General features: G+C 50.4%; 1 protein-coding gene across 1 annotated transcript in view; it reads right to left on the reverse strand.

Moving 5' to 3' along the window:
* Nucleotides 1-1,121: 1,121 nt before the first annotated feature.
* Nucleotides 1,122-26,454, reverse strand: part of LOC131188274 (protein-lysine 6-oxidase-like) — a 37,920-nt gene continuing 12,587 nt past the window's right edge. Inside the window, exons 3-6 of the mRNA XM_058163431.1 lie at nucleotides 18,869-19,006; nucleotides 17,576-17,732; nucleotides 3,068-3,163; nucleotides 1,122-1,278 (exon numbers count right to left, since the gene is read on the reverse strand). Coding sequence (XP_058019414.1) covers nucleotides 1,153-1,278; nucleotides 3,068-3,163; nucleotides 17,576-17,732; nucleotides 18,869-19,006 — 517 coding nt within the window. The 3' untranslated portion in view covers nucleotides 1,122-1,152. The remainder of the gene's footprint in view (nucleotides 1,279-3,067; nucleotides 3,164-17,575; nucleotides 17,733-18,868; nucleotides 19,007-26,454) is intronic.

A 26,454-nucleotide genomic window follows, 5' to 3' on the forward strand; every position in this document is an offset into this window, starting at 1 on the left:
GAAGGGGAGGAAGAGGAAGGGGGGAGGGGAGGCAAAGGTAGGAGAGAAGGAAGGGAAGAGTGGGTGGGTGGAAAGAAAGGAAAAAGGAAGGAAGGAAAGGAAGGAAGGAAGGAAGGAAGGAAGGAAGGAAGGAAGGAAAAGGGAAGTTGGATGGGTGAGGAAGGAAGGAGAAGGTAGGGATAGATGGATGAGAAAGAATGAAGGAAAGAATGATAAAGGGAGGGAGGGAGGGAGGAGGAAAAAGGAGAAGTGATGGACAGGTGAGGAAGGAAGGAGAAAAAAGGGATAGATGAGAAAGGAAAGGAAAAAAAGAAGGATGAAAGAAAGGAAGAAAGAGGAAAGGAAGGGATAGATGGTTGAGAAAAGGAAGGACAAAGGAGGAAGGAAAAAGGGATCGAGGAATGAGAAAGAAAGAAGAAAGGGATGAAAAAGAGGGAAGGAAGGAAAAAAAATGAAAAGAAGGAGGGAGGGAAGGAAGGAAATTACAAGTTACATTTCTGGAAGGTAAATACACCATGTTAACATGGGCTTCTCCCTGTGTAAAATATTCCGTGTTTCTCCGCCCTTTCCATCTTCTTATTCAAATCGTTCCATAAGGTGTACTAAATAAAGTACCCTTCCAGGCGCCTTCTTCCTCTAGCGCGCGCCCTGCCCTCTATCCCTGGGACAACAGACTCCATCTTGCCGGTTGCGCCTTTCTGCTTCCGAGGTCCACAAAGATACCCAAAGTCGCATGTCACGGCAACTTCTCTCAGCCCAGAAAAGGACCGACAACTTCCGATATCTCCCTCCATTGTTCTACTTCCTGTCTCTTGACAAAAGGCCTTGCGTATCGAGGGCAAAACTGCCCCCCTCCCCAAAATTTGGGGGGGAGAATCTCCAGTGGGTGGGCGACCCATCCCACGTCACGTCACAATCCACGTAGAGATCATGAGGATGGTTCACAGTCCCACAGTGAACGACGTCACCAGGAAAGAGGAAGATGGCCAATGAAGCGCCGCGATTCAAGCCCCGCCCCTTTTGTAAACTCCCGTACAAGGAGGCGGGGCTTGGGTGGTAAGGACACTTCCACCATCTTGCCTGATTTGACCTTCTTCTGCCCCTCCTGGCAGACCCCGATGGTCCAACCCACCAATCCAGGATGTATTTTTGTTAGGGATACCTTGTAATTCGGCAGTTTTGCGTGTCGACATACACCCCTGTGTACACAATATCACACTGGACAACGTTATTGGAGAAGTCCGATTCGGCCACCAGGAAATCAGGGTTGACAGTCACCTTCAGAAAGACGACAGGAAATCTGTCACGCTCCATTCCTTGACATCCAGAGGCGGTCTTTCTTTCTCACTCAGGACCGTCCTTGTCCTCACCACTCACAACAGACAACAGCTCAAACTTAGGGCAAAACTGGTAGTCCTCAACTTACGACAGTTCACTTAGTGACCAAATGGTAAAACGACGCTGAAAAAAATGACTTATCACCGTTTTTCACACTTACGCCCGTTGCAGCATTCGGATGCTTTGCAACTGGCACACGTAGTCCTCGACTTACAACATTTCATTTAGTGACCGTTTGAAGTCACAACGGGGCTTAGAAAAAGGACTTACGACCGTTTTTCACACTTGCGACCGTGACAGCATTCCCATGGTCACCTGAGTTATATTTGGATTCTTGAGAGCTGGCTCGTATTTTTGACGGTTGCAGTGTCCTGGGGTCACGTGATCTCCTTTTGTGACCGACTGACGAGCAAAGTCCAGGGGAAACCGGATTCACTTAACAACCGGGTTACTAGCTTATCAACTGCAATGTTTCACTTAAGAGCGGCAAGAAAGTTCATACAATGGGGCAAAACTCACTTAGCCAAATAAATTCAGGGCTCAACTGTGGTCGTAAGTCGAGGGCCACCTCTATTTATGACGGTTGCAGTTTCTCGGGGTCACATGATCCCCTTTTGCGACCCTCTCCCAAGTCAATGGGGAAGCCAGATTCACTTAACAACCTCGTTTCCGACTTAACCACTGTAGTGATTCACTTAACAACCGTGCTACTAACTATAACAACTGCAGTGATTCGCTTAACAATCGTGGCCAGAAAGATCGTCAAACGGGGCAAAACTCAACAACGGTCTTGCTTAGCAACGGAAATTTCGAGATCAATTGTGGTCGTAAGTCGAGGACCACCTGCATCTATGATGGTCGCAGTTTCTCAGGGTCACGTGCGATCCCCTTTAGCGACCACCTGACCAGCAAAGCCAACGGGGAAGCCAGATTCACTTAACAACCTCGTTTCCGACTTAACCACTGTAGTGATTCGCTTAACAACCGTGACGAGACAGGTCGTAACAATGGGAGTAAATTCATAACATAACATAACAACAGAGTTGGAAGGGACCTTGGAGGCCTTCTAGTCCAACCCCCTGCCCAGGCAGGAAACCCTACACCATCTCAGTCAGATGGTTATCCAACATTTTCTTAAAAATTTCCAGTGTTGGAGCATCCACAACTTCTGAAGGCAAGTCGTTCCACTTATTAATTGTTCTAACTGTCAGGAAATTTCTCCTTAATTCCAGGTTGCTTCTCTCCTTGATTAGTTTCCACCCATTGCTTCTTGTTCTACCCTCAGGTGCTTCGGAGAATAGTTTGACTCCCTCTTCTTTGTGGCAGCCCCTGAGATATTGGAACACAGCTATCATGTCTCCCCTAGTCCTTTTTTTCTTTAAACTAGACATACCCAGTTCCTGCAGCCGTTCTTCATATGTTTTAGCCTCCAGTCCCCTAATCATCTTTGTTGCTCTTCTCTGCACTCTTTCTAGAGTCTCAGCATCTTTTTTACATCGTGGCGACCAAAACTGGATGCAATATTCCAAGTGTGGCCTTACCAAGGCATTATAAAGTGGTATTAACACTTCACGTGATCTTGATTCTATCCCTCTGTTGATGCAGCCCAGAACTGTGTTGGCTTTTTTGGCAGCTGCCGCACACGGCTGGCTCATATCTAAATGGTTATCCACTAGGACTCCAAGATCCCTCTCACAGGTACTACAATTCACTGATGATGAGGACTCACCTTGAGAATATAGTTTCCAGGAGGGACGTCGGTAATATCAATCCACTGGCAATCAATATTGGCATGGTAGGTATCGTAACAGCCTGGGCTCAGACCCTGAAGGGAGAGAAAAAAATGACATTTCTTTATTTTTATTTTTTTATTTACATTTATATCCCGCCCTTCTCCGAAGACTCAGGGCGGCTTACAGTTTGTAAGGCAATAGTCTCATCCTATTTGTATATTTATATACAAAGTCAACTTATTTATTTATTATTTATTATTTATTTATATTTATGGAGGAATCGCATATGGCCGCCTGTCTTACGCCCAAACTCTAGGCAGCTAAAAACCATCGGCCGAAAGCGGAATTACGATAAACCTAATTTTGCCTGAAGTCTGCTTCAGCAATTTAAGAATAACGGAAAACAACAGTGTTGGAAGGGACCTTGGAGGTCATCTAGTCCAGCCCGCCCACCCAAGCAGGAAGACCCTACACCAGTGATGCCGAACCCTTTCCGGACCAAGGGCCCAAAGTGCATGACCGAACCCCCAAAAGGCAATGCGCGGACGTACCCCGCCGCATGCACACATCAGAGGTGGGTTTCAAATTTTTTTACTACCGGTTCTGTGGGCGTGGCTTGGTGGGTGTGGCAGGGGAAGGATACTATAAAATCTCCATTCCCTCCCCAATCCAGGTGGAGGTTACTGCAAAATCCCCATTTCCTCCCGATCAGCTGGGACTCGGGAGCCAGAGAATAGATGGGGGCGGGGCCAGTCAGAATTTTTACTACCGGTTCTCCGAACTACTCAAAATTTCTGCGACCGGTTCTCCAGAACTGGTCAGAACCTGCTGAAACCTACCTCTGGCACACACATCCTCACCCCTCCTGCCCCGTGCATGTGCATACCCCCCTGCGTGTGCCCTCTGTATGTGCGCATGCCCCCACATGTGCCCCCTGCATGTGCATGTGCCCCCTGCCCCCGCTCCTTGCATGCCCCCCCATATCCCTCCCCGCACATGCATGGTAGAGACCTGAAGACCAGCTGGTCGGCGGGAGGCACGCGCACATGCTCAGCGGAGCTGAACTGCTTGTGTGCCATCAGAGAGGGCCCTGGGAGCCACCTCTGGCGTGCATCCCATAGGTTCCCCATCACGGCCCTACATTTCAGACAGATGGCAGCCCAGTCTCTTCTTGAAAGCTTCCAGGGATGAAGTTCCCACGACTTCCGAAGGCAACTTCTGTTCCATTGGTTATTTGAGGCTGTATGGACTTCAATTCCCAGAATTCCCCTCCCCCCCGCGCATGAGCTCCGTTTTTGCTGGCGGAAGGCTGCAGGAGGCTGTCGCGCCGAAAACGGATCCTGGGAGGGCCACGCACAGCCCTCCCGAACGCTGTTTTCGCTGACGGGCCGGTCCTTCGCTGTTTCCAGGGTGGCCCTGGAGGCCTGATTTAAGCACCCCATGGGCCGGAATTTAACACCAGAGGTGAAATGCTCCTGGATCGGACCGGATCATGTGACTCGGTAGCGATCGTGGCCGGGAATTTGGCAATCTGGTAGCGATGGTGGAGCAAAGCCCCGCCCACCTGCCTGGGTGTTATTACTCCCTGGTTTTAACCAGGAAGTAATGTCTTTTTTACCTTCTGTGCATGCGCAGAAGGTTTTTCGTATGCACAAAAGGTCTACGCACACATGTGACACGTAGGTGCACTTCCGAACTGGTAAGGAAGGTAAATAGATTTCACCCCTGTTTAACACCCCTGGGTTAGATAATTGTTGTTAGTAGAAATGGCTAGCTGTTGGTCGGTTGTTAATAGAAATGGCTAGTTTATACTATTATGGAAAAGTAAAAAATTGAGGTTTGAGGTACAGTAACTGTCTTATTCTACTTCACCAGAGGGAGTCCAGAAGCCAATGCTGTGTTTTTTTCTTTTTTCCCTTCTTTTCTACTTGGAAACCACTTCTGGACTTTGTGCTCGAAGTGGGAAATGAGGAAATGTTGATTTTGGATTTTGCCGATGAGATAGATTGGTTGTTAATAGAAATGGCTAGTTTATACTATTATGGAAAAGTAAAAAGTTGAGGTTTGAGGTAACTGTACCAGAGGAAGTCTGGAAATCAATGTTTCCCTTTTCCCCCTCTTTTCTACACTTCTTCTTTCCTCTTTTCCTCCCCTTTGTTCCCTACTATTTGCTTTTAGGTTTTCCTATTTTATAGGAAATAAATAAGCCAATAAATTAGCCAATAAAAATTAGCCAATAAAATCTATATATAATGGGTAAGCACTGCGGCTTTTGATGGAGTTAGCAGAGACAGCTGAATTGACCGTTTTGATCAAAGAAAAATCACAACTGCTTTTGTTTCTACTTGGAAACCACTTCTGGACTTTGTGCTCGAAGTGGGGGAAAAAAAAGAAATGGTGATTTTGGATTTTGCTGATGAGATAGATTGGTTGTTAATAGAAATGGCTAGTTTATACTATTATGGAAAAGTAAAAAGTTGAGATTTGAAGTAACTATATAATGTAATATAATATAACAATATAACAAAGGGACCTTGGAGGCCTTCTAATCCAACCCCCTGCCCAGGCAGGAAACCCTACACCATCTCAGTCAGATGGTTATAACTGTCTTATTCAACTGTATCAGAGGGAGTCTGGAAATCAATGCCTCCCCCCTCTTTTCCCCACTTTTCTATACTTCCCCTTTCCTCTTTTCCTCCTCTTTGTCCCCTTCTATTTACTTTTGTATTTTTCTAATTTATTTTATAAGCTAATAAGAGTGGTGCAAGTGGCCTAGAGGTGGAGCTTTCACTTCACAATCAGGGGGCTATAAGTTCGATCCTAGGCAGAGGCTAATATTTCTCTGGGCACAATCAGAATGCATCTGCTACAAAAACTCCGCATTGGTGACAGGAAGGGCATCGGGCCAGGAAACACGCAACTCCATTCAGTTGCCCAGACTCCACCCCGCAAAGGATTACAGTGCCGTTAAATGATGAATATTTTATAAGCGAATGAGATCTGCATACAATGGATAAGCACCGCAGCTTGAGGAGGAGGGCAGATCCAGCTGAGGAAAAGCAAGCCGTTGCACACCTGAATATGAGCGGTGCACGCATAGCGTCGCTGGACCCCTGCGTCGCAAGAGGTATCCTCCAGGCAGAAACTGGCTTTGTGACCCTCGGCCACCTTCTCATGAGAGATGGCATCCAGAAGATCATAGTTGCTGAAGGCGTCCATGCTGTGATAATGCCTGAAAGAAAGAAGTTTTTAGAAGTTGCAGGTAATAATTCATTTAGCGACCGCTCAGAGCTATAACAGCTCTGAAAAAAGTGACTTATCGCTGCTCCTCACACTTATGACTGTTTCTTTTTAAAATTTGCATTTATATCCCGCCCTTCTCCGAAGACTCAGGGCGGCTTACACTATGTCAAGCAATAGTCTTCATTCTTTTGTATATTATATACAAAGTCAACTTTTATTGCCCCCCCAACAATCTGGGTCCTCATTTTACCTACCTTATATAGGATGGAAGGCTGAGTCAACCTTGGGCCTGGTGGGACTTGAACTTGCAGTAATTGCAGGCAGCTGCTGTTAATAACAGACTGCATTAGTCTGTAGAGCCACCAGAGGTCCCAGCATGCCCGCGGTCATGTGACCAGAATTTGGATACTGGGCAACCGGCATGTATTTACGATGGCTGCGGCGTTAAATACTGTCTGATTCATTTAGTAACTGCAGTGTTTCACTTAACAACCGTGGCAAAAAAAGGTTGTAAAACTGAGCGCGACTCATTTAAGAACTGTTTGCCGCGACATAAGCCGAGGTCTACCTGTATCTCCATTGGCCGGAAGGACCTCTGCCCTCAGCAGAGAGTTCATCAGGAATGAGGAAAAGTTCATTGTGATGTTATGCCAGAAGCCCCGCCCCTTCGTTCTGAGAAAAAAGTGTGTTGTGATGTCATGAGGCAAGCTCCGCCCCCTCAGTTCTGAACAATGGAACATGTGTTGTGGTATCATGAAGCAAGCTCCACCCCTTAGTTCTGAGAAATGAGGAAACGTCAATGGTGATGTCACGAGGCAAGCTCCGCCCCTTAATTCTGAAAAAGGGGGAAACACGCGTTGTGACATCAGGCGCAAAGCTCCGCCCCTTAATACTGAGAAATAATCACTTGTGTGTTCTGACATCATCAGCCAAGCCCTGCCCCTTAGTTCTGAAAAAAATCAATGAAACATGCCTTGTGATGTCATCAGCCAAGCCCCGCCCCTTAGTGTTTGTGTACCACATTTGCATGAAATAGGACTTCCGGTTAGAAAATGGTGCGCTCGATAAACGGGTCAGCCTCGCCCAATTGTCCCTGCCTCGCTTGGCTCGCTTACTGGTGACAGCTGTGCCACTCCCACTGGTGTCGCGGCTTCACCGGAAGGAAGTCCGCCGTCCCTCGATTCTTCACTCTTTGGGGAAACCGAAGGAGGACGCGGGAGCTGATCTTACTGATCCCGGGTCGGTAGGCGGACCTGTGGGAAAAATGGAGGAGGACACAAAATCGATGGAAGACTTCGCCCGCAGGAACCGACTAAATACCTCCCGTATTAGAGGTAGTCCTCGCCTTACGACCCATTCGTTGAGCGGACATTCAAACGGCACTGAAAAAAGGGACTTACACCCAGTCCTCACATTTACGACCGTTAGACGTCCCTGTGATTACAGGATCATGACCGAGGCTCTTGGAAACCGGCTAACCTTCATGAAGTTAGATCACGTGATGGCTATTTGGGGCCTTCCCAGCCGGCTTTCAACAAGCAGTTTACAGAGTCAGCCTATGCCCCCTGTCGTGTCCCCCTCCCCCTCCAACGACTGGGTCTGGGAAGTCTGTATCAAGCGTGGCCACGAAGCCTCTGCAGCTTTGCCAAAGTCCTTTCAGATTTCTCAGGGCAGGCAGGAATCCAAGGTGTGACTTTAGCAAACCAGATGAGACTTTACTTGACTCAAGGAATGCCAAAAAGCAGATCCTTTATATAGGCCATGGGGTGTGGCTCCATGACTCAGCACTTATCCAGGCCTGCCCCTCCCTTCCTTCTGCTGATGTCGCCTCTCAGATCTCCGGAAGCGAGGATCCTCCCACTTTAGATTGTTTTCTGCTGTTTGAGAAAGGGAGGGGTCAGAAGGAGTAGGCCCAGGTAATTCCAATCTGTGGCTGACTTCCTCTGATGGCTGCGTGTGACTGAGGTTTGTTTGTTCATTCCTGACATCCCCTCCAGGCATGGGGCCAGGGCTGGGGGCTGGAGGCATACCAGGCCGTTCCCCTTCATTATCAGACTCTGATTCTGATAGCAGGCCCGGGAGGGGGAGGAAGGGGCCCGGCTGAGCAGAGGAGGGAGGACGAGGCACAACACCCCCACAACTGTCTAGGTCCTCATTTTACTGACCTCGGAAGAATGGAAGGCTGAGTCAACTTTGAGCCAGTCTGGATTGAACTACTGGCAGTGGGCAGAGTCAGCCTGCAATGCTGCATTCTAACCCCTGTGTCACCAATATTTGGGTACTTTTGAAAGAAAACATTCAAATTGGCTACCCCCAGTCTCAACTACTATTTGTGCTCCCCCATACCTAAAAGAAAGGGAGGTAGGGAGGTAGGGAAAGAAAGAAGGGAGGAAGGATGATAGGTTTGTAAATATCTGTTGAAAAGATTGGAAGTCATTATATCATTTCCTTCCTTCCTTCCTTCCTTCCTTCCTTCCTTCCTTCCTTCCTTCCTTCCTTCCTTCCTTCCTTCCTTCCTTTTGCCTGCCTGCTTAGCTGCATTCCTCCTCCCTCCTCTTCCTTCCTTCCTTCCTTCCTTCCTTCCTTCCTTCCTTCCTTCCTTCCTTCCTTCCTTCTTTCTTTCTTTCTTCTTTCTTTCTTTCTTTCTTTCTTTCTTTCTTTCTTTCTTTCTTCCTTCCTTCCTCCCTCCCTCCCTCCCTCCCTCCCTTCCTTTCTCTCCCTCTCTTCTCCCCTCCTTCCCTTCCCCTCCCCTCCCGTCTTCCTTTCTCTTTTCTATCTTTCCCTTTAAATTTATCTTATGTAAATACCTCAATCAATATACATTTTTAAAAAGAAAGAAAAGTTGTACACTTTCTATCTATCTTTACTCAGGTACCACATTTCTACTTTGAAGAAGCTGCTGACCAGATCTGACCTAAAACTCCAATCCGAGAAAACACAAATGAGAATTTATCCAGCTCATAGGAATTCTGCGCAGGAGGCTGAGGCGGGTCTCCTTCCCCAATTAAACTTAAGCTTTAAAACAGGGGTGTCCAAACTTGGTCCCTTTAAGACTTGTGGACTTCAACTCCCAGAGTTCCTCAGCCAGCTTTGCTGGCTGAGGACTCTGGGAGTTGAAGTCCACAAGTCTAAAGGACCAAGTTTGACACTGCTTTTAAAACAGTGTTTCTCAACCATAGTGAGTGACTTCAACTCCTAGAATTCCCTGGCCAGCCATGCATGTAAACACCTCAACAAATATCAATTCTATATTTGGCTGGCTAGGGAATTTTCGGAGTTGAAGTCCACCCAGCTTCAAGTTGTCAAGGTTCAGAAACACTGCTCTTAAAGAAGTACAGGTAGTCCTCGACTTACAACACTTCATTTAGTGACCATTCAAAGTTACAACAGCACTGCAAGAGCAGCTAAAGCAAAAAGGACGACTCGGGAGTAAGGCCAGGAGATGATTAGCCCTTCCCGTAAGGCTTAAAAGAGCAGCAAGGGCTGTTAGGCTCTTTGTAGGAAAGCAACATTGCTACAATTGTTTCTGGTTGCCATCTCTTGTTTCTGAACTTTGTGGGGCTTTGCCAAGAAAAGCCTTTGGCAAGGTGCCAAAGAAGACAAAGGTTTGTGATAAGGCTGAAGGACTTTTTCTGAAGGACTTGTTTTGGAATTAATTTGGACAAAGCTGAGAATGAAGCAATTCTCAGCTATTCTAATAAAATACGTTTCTTTAAGACTGTCTGGTAATAACTACTTGGGCCTAGGTCACAACAACTTGCATTTTTTATGTGCTTTCCAACTGCTAGGTTGGCAGAAGCTGGAACAAGTGACGGGAGCTCACCCCGTGACGCGGCACTAGGGATTCGAACCCCTAAACTGCCAACCTTTCGATCGGCAAGCTCAGCTGTCTTAGCCACTGAGCCACCACGTCCCTTAAGACAGCGGTCACCAACTGGTGGTCCGTGGACCACTGGTGGTCCGTGAGAAAATTCTGGTGGTCCCCAGAAAAATTATTTGCATTTTTTATATTGCACTAAATCAGGGGTCCTCAAACTACGGCCCCTGGGACAGATACGTGCAATGAACGTTTGTGTTGCTGCAGAGATTCTCCCCCTTCGGAGTCTTTGTGTAGGTCGGAGGGGGGCAGAAATTCTGACTTGGGGTCTGCTTCAGCCCTCCTGGTGTGGGGCTTTGGGCGAAGGCTGGAGGGAAGCGCTGTTGGTGGTGAAGAACCGGAGGGCCTTGTTCCAGTGGGACTGCATCATGGCCTGGAACTGGCTGACCATCTCAGCCCGCTAAGTCTCCAGACGCCGCTACCTGGTCTTGCCTTCCTGCAGATCTTCCCTCTGCTTGGAAAGCCTATGCTCCTAGTCCTGAGTGAGGTGCTTCTGCTGAGCCTCCTTCTCGGTCAGATCCAATTTGAACTGAGCTGTTTTGCCAACTCTTTCTCGTGGTAGCTGCTTTGCTCCAGCAACTGCTTCCTGTTGGGGCCCTAAGGAGCCCAGGCGGGCAGGCGAGGAGTGGCGAGTAGAAGATGGCAAGGTGCCTTTCAACATGAGTGACATTGAGTTGGCCACGCCCACCCAATCACATGACCGCCTTGCCACGCCCACCCAGACAGTCCTTAGGTCGATCACATTAGTGGTCCGCGGGATTTAAAATTATGAATTTAGTGGTCCCTGAGGTCCGAAAGGTTGATGACCCCTGCCTTAAGAAATGTCTTGCTTAAAAAAGATGCTGAGACTCTAGAAAGAGTGCAGAGAAGAGCAACAAAGATGATTAGGGGACTGGAGGATAAAACATATGAAGAACGGTTGCAGGAACTGGGTATGTCTAGTTTAACAAAAAGAAGGACTAGGGGAGACATGATAGCTGTGTTCTAATATCTCAGGGGTTGCCACAAAGAAGAGGGAGTCGGGCTGTTCTCCAAAGCACCTGAGGGTAGAACAAGAAGCAATGGGTGGAAACTGGACAGAGTGGCTGTGGATGCCGGCATCCCGGTACAGTCAGCTGAGTCCACGGCTGACTGTCGGGGGCGAGTCATTGGCCCCGATGGAACGGGTGCGCAACTTGGGCGTCCTCCTGGATGAACGGCTGTCTTTTGAAGATCATTTGACGGCCGTCTCCAGGAGAGCTTTTTACCAGGTTCGCCTGGTGCGCCAGTTGCGCCCCTTTCTAGACCGGGATGCCCTATGCACGGTCACCACGCCTCGTGACGCCTCGCCTGGATTACTGCAATGTTCTCTACATGGGGCTCCCTTGAAGGGCATCCGAGACTGCAGTTAGTTCAGAATGCGCTGGAGTTATAGAGGGAGCCCTCGTGGCTCCTGTGATGACACCTATCCTGCGCAGACTGCACTGGCTACCTGTGGCCTTCCGGGTGCGCTTCAAGGTTTTGGTAACCACCTTTAAAGCGCTCCATGGCATAGGGCCGGGTTACTTACGGGACCGTCTACTGCTACCGAATACCTCTCACCGGCCCGTGCGCTTTCACAGAGAGGGACTCCTCAGGGTGCCGTCAGCTAGGCAGTGTTGTCTGGCGACGCCCAGGGGACGGGCCTTCTCTGTGGGGGCTCCCACCCTCTGGAATGAACTACCCCCAGGACTTCGTCAACTTCCGGACCTCTGAACCTTCCGTCGCGAGCTTAAAACACACCTATTTATCTGCGCAGGACTGGACTAGTTTTTTAAATTTTATAGGGGTTTTAATTGGTTTTAATATTTATACTATTTTTAACAATTTGGCTTTTTGAATAAGTTTCTTAATGGTTTTCTTAATTTGTATATATATGTTTTTTATTTGCCTGTGAACCGCCCTGAGTCCTTCGGGAGATAGGGCGGTATACAAATACGAATAATAAATAAATAAATAAATAAAGGAGAGAAGCAACTTAGAATAAGGAGAAATTTCCTGACAGTTAGAACAATCAATAAGTGGAACGACTTGCCTGCAGAAGTTGTGAATGCTCCAACACTGGAAGTTTTTAAGAAAATGTTGGATAACCATCTGTCTGAGATGGTGTAGGGTTTCCTGCCTGGGCAGGGGGTTGGGCTAGAAGACCTCCAAGGTCCCTTCCAACTCTGTTGTTATATTATATTATATTACAACACAAAAATCTTGGGCTCAATTCTGCTCGTAAGTCGAGGACTATCCGTATGAAGGGAAGGCTGGGAGGCGGGCCAACCATCGGCAGCGGTATGCTGGTATGCGGTATGCTGAGTCTTGGGTGTTGGACCGCAGGTAACATCGGTGGCTGGAGTGGGGCCTGCACGGGCATGATTATTGCCCCTCCCCCTACCTTTCTCTCCTCACTTCATGGCCCGGAACATCGTTCTTCCCCCCCACTGCTGACTTTTACCATGGCCTGCCTAGAATGCCGTAATTTTACCTCGGCTTACATCTTGAGTCGTTTTTCCATCGGCGACTGAGAGGTGGCTTGGCCTGGTCATTTACAACAAGCGGCACTGTGCTGGGCGGCACTGGCGGCACTGGCGGTACTGGCGACATAATTTCGTCCTGATTAGCGTACCACGGGTTTGTCCCGTGATGGTACGCTACCCGCCGAGGATACTATCCCGGCTACTGACTTTTCCATCTTTGTGGCGAGGAAACAACCAGGGAGGCTATTATGCCAATCTCCGAGAGGAGGTTATTAGATCGAACGGATTTTCGGCCTTGGTTGTCTCTGGACCCTTTTGGACTTTCTACGGACTATGATCAATATCTCTGCCGGTGGCCAGTAATATGACTAATATCGGGTTTGACGATCTACAGTACGACCGAACATCTTAGCGGTCAGGAATGGACATCTTTCGCTGTTAACTGACTATTTCCCATGAGATACTCGTTGCGAACTCGACGACTGCGAGGTTCCCCGCCTCGCAGGAATGGCCCTCAAACTATCAAGGGCCTACCTTAACGAAGGTCTTGGGACCCAGAGAGGTGGCATCTGACCAAGAAGAAGTTGTGGGGTTTTAATAGTTTTTAAATAAGGGTTTTTAAGGGGAGGGATTTGGCGGGTGGGGTCAGAACCCGAGGAGGATCCAGCCCTGTGCTGGTTCGACACTATTCCATCTTGTCTGAAGGCAGGGGAGGGCGTTCCAGGTTTAGAGGTTGTTCAATCTATGCGGTAAGTGGGAGAGGCAGATATGGCGGGGAGGGCCGTATCGTGTTGAGGGAGCACGCGTTCGATGTTTGAGGCGATCGCGTGCTCCGGCCTCAGTCGACCCGTTCCCGGGTGGCCATGATCCTCAGAGCTTGGATCTTGCTGATGTTATGTAATGCTCGGTCCGTGGTTAATAAGGCCCCCTGATTTGCGATCTTATTCAGGGAGTCCGCGGACCTTATGGGTATTCTGGAAACCTGGTTGGGCCCAGAGGGGTCCCCTTGTCGAGATGTGCCGCCAGGTTTCCGAGCATTCCATCAGCCGAGGTCCAAGGTAGGGGTGGGGGTGGCGGTTGTTATTAAGGAGGATCTAGAGCCGAGGAGACCACTGTTCCTCAGATTGCGGCTGTGAATCCCTCTATGCGGTGGGGCTATAGGAATCAGTTGGGCTTGGTGATCGCGTACCTGGCTCCTTGCTCGTGACCACAGCCCTGCCTGAGCTGTTGGAGGTACTCGCTGCTGTGGCGGTGAGACCCCAGACTTATAGTCATGGGGATTTTAACCTGCCATCAGTTGGCTTGTCATCGGCGGCAGCTCGGGAGTTCAGGCTTCCATGGCCTTGGACCTGATTCGAGTAAATGATGGCCCCTCGCTGCAGGGGAGGCACGCTGGATCTGATTTATATCTCTGGGCAGTGGCTTAATGATCTGGTGTTAGATGATTTAGTAACAGAACCAATGTCATGGTCGGATCATTTCTCCTTCGCCTAGACTTCCGAACCGCCATTCACCACCGCAGGGAGGCGGAACCTATCGGTGGTTCCGTCCCAGGCGCCTGATGGACCGAGAGGTTCCTGGCGGAGCTTGGGCCATTCCTGAGGAACTGGCAGCACGACTGAGGAACTGGTGCGGCCTGGGAACAGGCGCGGCGGCGCTGGACCGTGTCGTGCCTTTGCGGCCTCTGACCCGGCGGAGATCTCGTCCGGCCCTTGGTACTCCGAGGGGCTGAGGAGATGAAAGCGCCCGGAGAAGGCGCCTGGAGAGCACCTGGAGGTCAGTCGCTCGGCTGATCGGACACTAGTTGGGTCCTATTCTAGGACCTACCTAGTGGCAATGAGGGAAGCGAGGCGCCTCCACCCTCATTGCGTCGGCAGAATAACCGCCGGCCGCCCTGTTTGGGTGACCCGCTCTCCCTACATCAGGAGGTGCGGGATGACCCGTTGCAGAGACGAGCCGAGGAGTTTAGCGTTATCTATACGATAAAATCGCTCAGCTGAGGGACGGTCTGGACCGGTGGGATGATCAAGCGAGGGAGGAGGCACGTCTTGTTGAGTCCATTTGGGATGAGTTTGACCCTGTGGCTCCGAGGCGTCGACAGGTTGTTGGGGAGGCTGCACGGCACGACATGTTTACTGGACCGTGCCCTTCCTGGCTGGTACTGGCCACTCAGGCGGTGACACGAGGCTGGCTCCAGAGGATTATCAACGCTTCTTTGTTGGAAGGGTTTTCCTGCCGCCTTGAAAGAGGCGGTGGTGAGACCCTCCTTAAAACCTTCCCTGGACCCAGCTATTTTGGGTAATTATCGTCCAGTCTCAACCTTCGCTTTGTTGCGAAGGTTGTAGAGTGCCGTGGCGCCGACAACTACCCCAATACCTGGATGAAGATGTCTATCTAGACCCGTTCCAGTCCGGCTTCCGACGCGGATACAGCACGGAGACAGCTTTGGTCGCATTGGTGGATGATCTCTGGAGGGCCAGGGACAGGTTATTCCTCTGCCCTGGTCCTATTAGACCTCTCGGCGGCGTTCGATACCATCGACCATGGTATCTTGCTGCGCGGCTGGGGATTGGGTGGGAGGCACCGTATATCGGTGGTTCTCCTCTATCTCTCCGACCGGACGCATGAGCGGTGTTGGACGGGGGGCAGAGGCCACGCGAGGCCTCACTTGTGGGGTCCCGCAGGATCATTCTCGCCCTGCTGTTCAACATCTACATGAAGCCGTTGGGTGAGATCATCAGTGGTTTGGGGTGAGATACCAGCAGTACGCTGATGATACTCAGCTGTACTTTTCCACGGGCCACCCCAATGAAGTTGTTGAAGTGCTGTCCCGGTGTTTGGAAGCCATACGGGTCTGGATGGGGAGAAACAGGCTCAAGCTTAATCCCTCCAAGGACGGAGTGGCTGTGGATGCCGGCATCCCGATTCAGTCAGCTGCAGCCGCAGCTGGCTGTCGGAGGCAGTTATTGGCCCCAAAGGATAGGGTGCGCAACAGGCGTCCTCCTGGATGATCGGCTGTCGTTTGAAGATCATTTGACGGCCGTCTCCAGGAGGGCCTTCTACCAGGTTCGCCTGGTCCGCAGTTCGCCTTCCTTGATCGGGATGCCTTATGCACAGTCACTCATGCCCTCGTTACCTCTCGCTTGGATTACTGTAATGCTCTCTACATGGGGCTCCCTTGAGTGCATCGAGGCTTCAGTTAGTCCAGAATGCAGCTGCGCGGGTGATAGAGGAGCTACGCGTAGCTCCCATGTAACACCGCTCCTCAGACTGCACTGGCTGCCTGTGGCCTTCAGTGCACTAATGTTAGTTCTGACCTTTAAAGCGCTCCATGGCTTAGGACCTGGTACTTACGGGACCGCCTGCTGTTACCATATGCCTCCCACCGACCCATGCGCTCCCATAGAGAGGGACTTCTCAGGGTGCCGTCCGCCAAACAATGTCGGCTGGCGGCCCCAGGGAAGGGCCTTCTGTGGGGCTCCACTCTCTGGAGCAGAGCTTCCCCGGGTTTACGTCAAATACCTGACCTTGGACATTCCGTCATGAACTGAAAAACACATCTTTTTTTCATGAGGGCTGGCTTAATTGGATTTTAAAAGTGAATTTTAGCAATTTTAAATGGGGTTTTAATTGACGATAATCTTTTAACATCAGGCTAATTTTAAATAAGTTTTTTAAGGGTATTTAAATCGTGTATATTTGTATTGTTGGTTTTATTTTGCCTGTACACCGCCCTGAGTCCTTCGGGAGAAGGGCGGTATAAAAATCAAATCAAATAAAATAAATAAAAATAAATAAATAAATAATTAGGGGACGGGAGGCTAAAACATACACAGAACGATTGCAGGATTTGGGTGTGTCTAGTTTAACGAAAAGAAGGACTAGGGGAGACATGATAGCAGTCTTCCAATATCTCAGGGGCTGCCACAAAGAAGAGGGAGTCAAACTATTCTCCAAAGCACCTGAGGGTAAAACAAGAAGCAACGGGTGGAAACTGATCAAAGAAAAAGCAACTTAGAACTAAGGAGAAATTTCCTGACAGTTAGAACAATTAATAAGTGGAACGACTTGTCTGCAGAAGTTGTGAATCAACACTGGAAGTTTTTAAGAAATGTTGATAACCATCTGTCTGAGATGGTGTGGGTTTTCCTGCCTGGGCAGGGGGTTGGACTAGAAGGCCTCCAAGGTCCTTCCAACTCTGTTGTTATATTATATTATATTACAACACAAAAATCTTGGCTCAATTCTGCTCGTAAGTCGAGGACTATCCGTATGAAGGAAGGCTGAGGCAGGGGGGGGCAGAAGAGAAAGAGAAACAGGCAATTCATCAACTGAGCAAACAGGCGAAGAGTGGCAAGCTGGTGACCACTGTGCCACCTCTGTCTTTACCTCACAGCCCACTTTGTCGAAGTGTTTACAGGAGCCCTCCTTAATTCTGGCACTTTCAAAGCTGGAATCTGTAAAGAGACAAAACCAGGCTCTTTCCCCACTTTTCTATACTTCCCCTTTCCTCTTTTCCTCCTCTTTGTCCCCTTCTATTTGCTTTTGTATTTTTCTATTTTATTTTATAAGCTAATAAGAGTGGTGCAAGTGGCCTAGAGGTGGAGCTTTCACCTCACAATCAGGGGGCTATAAGTTCGATCCTAGGTAGAGGCTGATATTTCTTTGGGCACAATGAGAATGCATCTGCTGCAAAAACTCCGCATTGGTGACAGGAAGGGCATCGGGCCAGGAAACACGCAGCTCCATTCAGCTGCCCAGACTCCACCCCGCAAAGGATTACAGTGTTGTTAAATGATGAATATTTTATAAGCGAATGAGATCTGTATACAATGGATAAGCACCGCAGCTTGAGGAGGAGGGCAGATCCAGCTGAGGAAAAGTCAGCCGTTGCACACCTGAATATGAGCGGTGCACGCATAGCGTCGCTGGACCCCTGCGTCGCAAGAGGTATCCTCCAGGCAGAAACTGGCTTTGTGACCCTCGGCCACCTTCTCATGAGAGATGGCATCCAGAAGATCATAGTTGCTGAAGGCGTCCATGCTGTGATAATGCCTGAAAGAAAGAAGTTTTTAGAAGTTGCAGGTAATAATTCATTTAGCGACCGCTCAGAGCTATAACAGCTCTGAAAAAAGTGACTTATCGCTGCTCCTCACACTTATGACTGTTTCTTTTTTTAATTTGCATTTATAACCCACCCTTCTCCGAAGACTCAGGGCGGCTTACACTGTGTTAAGCAATAGTCTTCATCCATTTGTATATTTATATACAAAGTCAACTCATTGCCCCCCCAACAATCTGGGTCCTCATTTTACCTACCTTATAAAGGATGGAAGGCTGAGTCAACCTTGGGCCTGGTGGGACTAGAACCTGCAGTAATTGCAAGCAGCTGCTGTTAATAACAGACTGCATTAGTCTGTAGAGCCACCAGAGGTCCCAGCATGCCCGCGGTCATGTGACCAGAATTTGGACACTGGGCAACCGGCATGTATTTACGATGGCTGCGGCGTTAACTACCGTCTGATTCATTTAGTAACTGCAGTGTTTCACTTAACAACCGTGGCAAAAAAAGGTTGTAAAACTGAGCGCGACTCATTTAAGAACTGTTTGCCTCGACATAAGCCGAGGTCTACCTGTATCTCCATTGGCCGGAAGGACCTCTGCCCTCAGCAGAGAGTTCATCAGGAATGAGGAAAAGTTCATTGTGATGTTATGCCAGAAGCCCCGCCCCTTCGTTCTGAGAAAAAAGTGCATTGTGACGTCATGAGGCAAGCTCCGCCCCCTCAGTTCTGAACAATGGAACATGTGTTGTGGTATCATGAAGCAAGCTCCACCCCTTAGTTCTGAGAAATGAGGAAACGTGCATGGTGATGTCATGAGGCAAGCTCCGCCCCTTAATTCTGAAAAAGGGGGAAACACGCGTTGTGACATCAGGCGCAAAGCTCCGCCCCTTAATACTGAGAAATAATCACTTGTGTGTTCTGACATCATCAGCCAAGCCCCGCCCCTTAGTTCTGAAAAAAAATCAACGAAACATGCCTTGTGATGTCATCAGCCAAGCCCCGCCCCTTAGTCTTTGTGTACCACATCGCTAGTACTTTGTATGAAATGGGACTTCCGGTTAGAAAATGGTGCGCTCGATAAACGGGTCAGCCTCGCCCAATTGTCCCTGCCTCGCTTGGCTCGCTTACTGGTGACAGCTGTGCCACTCCCACTGGTGTCGCGGCTTCACCGGAAGGAAGTCTGCCGTCCCTCGATTCTTCACTCTTTGGGGAAACCGAAGGAGGACGCGGGAGCTGATCTTACTGATCCCGGGTCGGTAGGCGGACCTGTGGGAAAAATGGAGGAGGACACAAAATCGATGGAAGACTTCGCCCGCTGGAACCGACTAAATACCTCCCGTATTAGAGGTAGTCCTCGCCTTACGACCCATTCGTTGAGCGGACATTCAAACGGCACTGAAAAAAGGGACTTACACCCAGTCCTCACATTTACGACCGTTAGACGTCCCTGTGATTACAGGATCATGACCGAGGCTCTTGGAAACCAGCTAACCTTCATGAAATTAGATCACGTGATGGCTATTTGGGACCTTCCCAGCCGGCTTTCAACAAGCAGTTTACAGAGTCAGCCTATGCCCCCTGTCGTGTCCCCCTCCCCCTCTGACCACCGGGTCTGGGAAGTCTGTATCAAGCGTGGCCTCTGCAGCTTTGCCAAATTCCTTTCAGATTTCTCAGGCCAGGCAGGAATCCAAGGTGTGACTTTAGCAAACCAGATGAGACTTTACTTGACTCAAGGAATGCCAAAAAGCAGATCCTTTATATAGGCCATGGGTGTGGCTCCATGACTCAGCACTTATCCAGGCCTGCCCTCCTTCCTTCTGCTGATGACGCCTCTCAGATCTCCAGGCGAGGATCCTCCCACTTTAGATTGTCTTCTGCTGTTTAAGAAAGGAGGGGTCAGAAGGAGTAGGCCCAGGTAATTCCAATCTGTGGCTGACTTCTCTGATGGCTGCGTGTGACTGAGGTTTGTTTGTTCATTCCTGACATCCCTCCAGGCATGGGGCCAGGGCTGGGGGCTGAGGCATACCAGGCCGTTCCCCTTCATTATCAGACTCTGATTCTGATAGCAGGCCCGGGAGGGGGAGGAAGGGGCCCGGCTGAGGAGAGGAGGGAGGACGAGGCACAACACCCCCACAACTGTCTAGGTCCTCATTTTACTGACCTCGGAAGAATGGAAGGCTGAGTCAACTTTGAGCCAGTCTGGATTGAACTACTGGCAGTGGGCAGAGTCAGCCTGCAATGCTGCATTCTAACCCCTGTGTCACCAATATTTGGGTACTTTTGAAAGAAAACATTCAAATTGGCTACCCCCAGTCTCAACTACTATTTGTGCTCCCCCATACCTAAAAGAAAGGGAGGTAGGGAGGTAGGGAAAGAAAGAAGGGAGGAAGGATGATAGGTTTGTAAATATCTGTTGAAAAGATTGGAAGTCATTGTATCATTTCCTTCCTTCCTTCCTTCCTTCCTTCCTTCCTTCCTTCCTTCCTTCCTTCCTTCCTTCCTTCCTTCCTTCCTTCCTTCCTTCCTTCCTTTTTGCCTGCCTGCTTAGCTGCATTCCCTCCCTCCCTCCCTCTATCCTTCCTTCCTTCCTTCCTTCTTTCTTCTTCTTCCTTCCTTCTTCCTTCCTTCCTTCCTTCCTTCCTTCCTTCCTTCCTTCCTTCCTTCCTTCCTTCCTTCCTTCCTTCCTCCCTCCCTCCCTCCCTCCCTCCCTTCCTTTCTCTCCCTCTTTTCTCCCCTCCTTCCCTTCCCCTCCCCTCCCATCTTCCTTTCTCTTTTCTATCTTTCCCTTTAAATTTATCTTATGTAAATACCTCAATCAATATACATTTTTAAAAAGAAAGAAAAGGTGTACAGTGATTTCTATCTATCTTTACTCAAGTACCACATTTCTACTTTGAGGAAGCTGCTGGCCAGATCTGACCTAAAACTCCAATCCGAGAAAACACAAATGAGAATTTTTCCAGCTCATAGGAATTCTGCGCAGGAGGCTGAGGCGGGTCTCCTTCCCCAATTAAACTTAAGCTTTAAAACAGTGTCAAACTTGGTCCCTTTAGACTGGGACATGTAACCCCCTCACCAAATATCAATTCTTTATTTGGCTGGCTGGGGAATTTTCGGAGTTGAAGTCCACCCAGCTTCAAGTTGTCAAGGTTCAGAAACACTGCTCTTAAAGAAGTACAGGTAGTCCTCGACTTACAACACTTCATTTAGTGACCATTCAAAGTTACAACAGCACTGCAAGAGCAGCTAAAGCAAAAAGGACGACTCGGGAGTAAGGCCAGGAGATGATTAGCCCTTCCCGTAAGGCTTAAAAGAGCAGCAAGGGCTCTTGGGCTCTTTGTAGGAAAGCAACATTGCTACAATTGTTTCTGGTTGCCATCTCTTGTTTCTGAACTTTGTGGGGCTTTGCCAAGAAAAGCCTTTGGCAAGGTGCCAAAGAAGACAAAGGTTTGTGATAAGGCTGAAGGACTTTTTCTGAAGGACTTGTTTTGGAATTAATTTGGACAAAGCTGAGAATGAAGCAATTCTCAGCTATTCTAATAAAATACCTTTCTTTAAGACTATGTCTGGTAATAACTACTTGGGCCTAGGTCACAACAACTTGCATTTTTTACCTGCTTTCGAACTGCTAGGTTGGCAGAAGCTGGGACAAGTGACGGGAGCTCACCCTGTGACGTGGCACTAGGGATTCGAACCCCTGATCTGCCGACCTTTCGATCGGCAAGCTCAACTGTCTTAGCCACTGAGCCACCGCGTCCCTTAAGACAGCGGTCACCAACTGGTGGTCCGTGGACCACTGGTGGTCCGTGAGAAAATTCTGGTGGTCCCCAGAAAAATTATTTGCATTTTTTATATTGCACTAAATCAGGGGTCCTCAAACTACGGCCCCTGGGACAGATACGTGCAATGAACATTTGTGTTGCTGCAGAGATTCTCCCCCTTCGGAGTCTTTGTGTAGGTTGGAGGGGGGCAGAAATTCTGACTTGGGGTCTGCTTCAGCCCTCCTGGTGTGGGGCTTTGGGCGAAGGCTGGAGGGAAGCGCTGTTGGTGGTGAAGAACCGGAGGGCCTTGTTCCAGTGGGACTGCATCATGGCCTGGAACTGGCTGACCATCTCAGCCCGCTAAGTCTCCAGGTGCCGGTACCTGGTCTTGCCTTCCTGCAGATCTTCCCTCTGCTTGGAAAGCCTATGCTCCTAGTCCTCAGTGAGGTGCTTCTGCTGAGCCTCCTTCTCGGTCAGATCCAATTTGAACTGAGCTGTTTTGCCAACTCATTCTCGTGGTAGCTGCTTTGCTCCAGCAACTGCTTCCTGTTGGGGCCCTAAGGAGCCCAGGTGGGCAGGTGAGGAGTGGCGAGTAGAAGATGGCAAGGTGCCTTTCAACATGAGTGACATTGAGTTGGCCACGCCCACCCAGTCACATGACCGCCTTGCCACGCCCACCCAGACAGTCATTAGGTCATTCACATTAGTGGTCCGCGAGATTTAAAATTATGTATTTATTGGTCCCTGAGGTCCGAAAGGTTGATGACCCCTGCCTTAAGAAATGTCTTGCTTAAAAAAGATGCTGAGACTCTAGAAAGAGTGCAGAGAAGAGCAACAAAGATGATTACTTCTTCTGCGCATGCGCGTTATGGCGGCGTTCTGAGGCTCCGCGGAGACGGCGGCTGAGAGTCGTCAGGCCGCTGCCTGGCTGGTCCTCGGCCCGGTATGCGATCCTTCCGCAGCCGAGAGCGAGGTCTTTGGACCTCATTGAGCTCGCCGCTGAGTACGGAGCCGAAGTCCTCTATAGCAGCGGATGGCGGCGCCATGTTGGGGCGAGAGACGCCCAGCCTGACTCAGCTGTTTGTCGGCCGTTTCGCCGCCGATGTAATCAATCGGCTGGGAGCGCCCAACCATCGACGGCGGTATGCTGGTATGCGGTATGCTGAGTCTTGGGTGTTGGACCGCAGGTAACATCGGTGGCTGGAGTGGGGCCTGCACGGGCATGATTATTGCCCTCCTCCTACCTTCTCTTCTCTTCATGGCCCGGAACATGGCCCGAATATTCTTCCCTCACTGCTGACTTTACCATGGCCTGCCTAGAATGCCGTAATTTTACTACGGCTTACATCTTAGGTCGTGTTTTCCATCGCCGACTGAGAGGTGGCTTGGCCTGGTTAGGTACAACAGCGCACTGTGTTGGACGGCAATGACGGCACTGACGGTACTGGCGACATAATTTCGTCCTGATTAGCAGGCCTCACGGGTTTGTCCCATGATGGTACGCTGCCGAACCCGAGGATACTATCCCGCTACTGACTTTTCCATCTTTGTAGCCGAGGAAACAACCAAGGGGAGGCTATTATGCCAATCTCCGAGAGGGAGGTTATTAGATCGGAACCGGATTTTCGGCCTTGGTTGTTTCTGGACCCTTTTGGACTTTCTACGGACTATGACCAATATCACTGCCCGAGTGGCCAGTAATATGACTAATATCGGGTTTGACGATCTACAGGTACGACCAGAACATCTTCGCCGGTCAGGAATGGACATCTTGTCGCTGTATTGACTATTTCCCATGAGATACTCATTCACGAACTACACGACTGCGAGGTTCCGCCGCAGGAATGGCCTCCAAACTATCAAGGGCTTATTAACGAAGGGTCTTGGGACCCAGAGAGGTGGCATGCCAAGAAGAAGTTGTGGGGTTTTTAAATAGTTTTTAAATAAGGGTTTTTAAGGGGAGGGATTTGGCGGGTGGGGTGAGAACCCGGGGAGGGATCCAGCCCTGTGCTAGTTCGCACACTATTCCATCTTGTCTGAAGGCAGGGGAGACGCCCAGGTTTAGAGGGTTGTTCAATCTGTACGGTAAGTGGGAGAGGCAGATATGGCGGGGAGGGGTCGTGTTGAGGGAGCACGCGTCGATGTTTGAGAGCGATCGCTGCTCCGCCCCTCAGTCCCGACCTGCCTCGGGTGGCCATGATCCTCAGAGCTTGGACCTGCTGATGCTATGTAATGCTCGGTCCGTGGTTAATAAGGCCCCTGTTTTGTGATCTTATTCGGGGGGGGCCCGCGGCCCTTGTGGGTATTAGGGAACCCTGGTTGGGCCCAGGGGGGGGGGTCCCCCTTGTCGAGATGTGCCCGCCAGGTTTCCGAGCATTCCATCAGCCGAGGGTCCAAGGTAGGGGTGGGGGTGGCGGTTGTCATTAGGAGGATCTAGAGCCGAGGGAGACCACTGTTCCTCAGATTGCCGGCTGTGAATCCTCTATGTGCGCGGGGCTATAGGAATCAGTTGGGCTTGGTGATCGCACTGGCTCCTTGCTACGTGACCACAGCCCTGCCTGAGCTGTTGGAGGTACTCGCTGCTGTGGCGGTTGAGACCCCAGACTTATAGTCATGGGGGATTTTAACCTGCCATCAGTTGGCTTGTCATCGACGGCAGCTCGGGAGTTCCAGGCTTCCATGACGGCCTTGGACCTGATTCGAGTAAATGATGGCCCTACGCACTCGGGGGGAGGCACGCTGGATCTGATTTATATCTCTGGGCAGTGGCTTAATGATCTGGTGTTAGATGATTTAGTAACAGAACCAATGTCATGGTCGGATCATTTTCTCCTTCGCCTAGACTTCAACCGCCATTCACCACCGCAGGGAGACGGAACCTCACGGTGGTTCCGCCCCAGGCGCCTGATGGACCCTGAGAGGTTCCTGACGGAGCTTGGGCCATTCCTGAGGAACTGGCCCACGGCACGACTGAGGAACTGGTCGTGGCCTGGGAACAGGCCGCGCCGGGCCTTGGACCGTGTCGCCTTTGCGGCCTCTGACCCGCGGAGATCTCGTCCGCCCCTTGGTACTCCGAGGGGCTGAGGGAGATGAAACGGAGAAGACGCCTGAGAGCACCTGGAGGTCCAGTCGCCGTTGATCGACACTAGTTAGGTCCTATTCTAGGACCTAGTGGCAATGAGGGAAGCGAGGCGCTTACGCCCACCCTCATTGCGCCGGCAGATAACCGCCCGCCGCCCAGCTGGGTGACCCGCCTTCCTACATCAGGAGGTGCGGATGACCTTTGCAGGGACGAGCCGAGGAGTTTAGTGGTTATCTATACGATAAAATCGCCAGCTGAGGGACGGTCTGGACCGAAATTGGGATGATCCAAGCGAGGGAGAGGAGGCACGCCTTGTTGAGTCCATTTGGGATGAGTTTGACCCTGTGGCTCCCGAGGACGTCGACAGGTTGTTGGGGAGGCTGCACGGCACGACATGTTTACTGGACCCGTGCCCTTCCTGGCTGGTACTGGCCACTCAGGCGGTGACACGAGGCTGGCTCCAGAGGATTATCAACGCTTTATTGGAAGGGTTTTCCTGCCGCCTTGAAAGAGGCGGTGGTGAGACCCTCCTTAAGAAGCCTCCCTGGACCCAGCTATTTTGGGTAATTATCGCCCAGTCTCCAACCTTCGCTTTGTTGCGTTGTAGAGAGTGCCGCGCCGACAGCTACCCCAATACCTGGATGAAGATGTCTATCTAGACCGCTCCAGTCCGGCTTCCGACGCCGGATACAGCACGGAGACAGCTTTGGTCGCATTGGTGGATGATCTCTGAGGCCAGGGACAGGGGTTATTCCTCTGCCCTGGTCCTATTAGACCTCTCGGCGCGCTCGATACCATCGACCATGGTATCTGCTGCGCCCGGCTGGGGATTGGGAGTGGAGGCACCGATATCGGTGGTTCTCCTCCTATCTCTCCGACCGACGCAGACGGTGTTGACGGGGGCAGAGGTCACCGCGAGGGGCCTCACTTGTGGGTCCCGCAGGGGTCGATTCTTCGCCTGTTGTTCAACATCTACATGAAGCCGCTGGGTGAGATCATCAGTGGTTTCGGGTGAGATACCAGCAGTACGCTGATGATACTCAGCTGTATTTTCCACCCCGGCCACCCCAATGAAGTTGTTGAAGTGCTGTCCCGGTGTTTGGAAGCCGTACGGGTCTGGATGGGGAGAAACAGGCTCAAGCTTAATCCTCCAAGACGGAGTGGCTGTGGATGCCGGCATCCCGATTCAGTCAGCTGCAGCCGCAGCTGGCTGTCGGAGGCAGTTATTGGCCCCAAAGGATAGGGTGCGCAACTTAGGCGTCCTCCTGGATGATCGGCTGTCGCTTGAAGATCATTTGACGGCCGTCCAGGAGGGCCTTCTACCAGGTTCGCCTGGTCCGCAGTTGCGCCTTCCTTGATCGGGATGCCTTATGCACAGTCACTCATGCCTCGCTACCTCTCGCTTGGATTACTGTAATGCTCTCTACATGGGGCTCCTTGAAGTGCACTCGGAGGCTTCAGTTAGTCCAGAATGCAGCTGCGCTGGTGATAGAGGGAGCTACGCGTAGCTCCCATGTAACACCGCCTCCTGCGCAGACTGCACTGGCTGCCTGTGGCCTCGAGTGCACTTTAAGGTGTTGGTTACGACCTTTAAAGCGCCCATGGCTTAGGACCTGGGTACTTACGGGACCGCCTGCTGTTACCACATGCCTCCCACCGACCCGTGACGCTCCCATAGAGAGGGACTTCTCAGGGTGCCCGCCAAACAATGTCGGCTGGCGGCCCCAGGGAAGGGCCTTCTGTGGGGGCTCCACCTCTGGAACGAGCTTCCTGGTTTACGCCAAATACCTGACCTTCGGACATTCCGTCGCGAACTGAAGACACATCTTTTATTCGCGGGCTGGCTTAATTGGATTTTAAAAGTGAATTTT

Source organism: Ahaetulla prasina, chromosome 1 (assembly GCF_028640845.1).
Source record: "Ahaetulla prasina isolate Xishuangbanna chromosome 1, ASM2864084v1, whole genome shotgun sequence".
Taxonomy (NCBI): domain Eukaryota; kingdom Metazoa; phylum Chordata; class Lepidosauria; order Squamata; family Colubridae; genus Ahaetulla; species Ahaetulla prasina.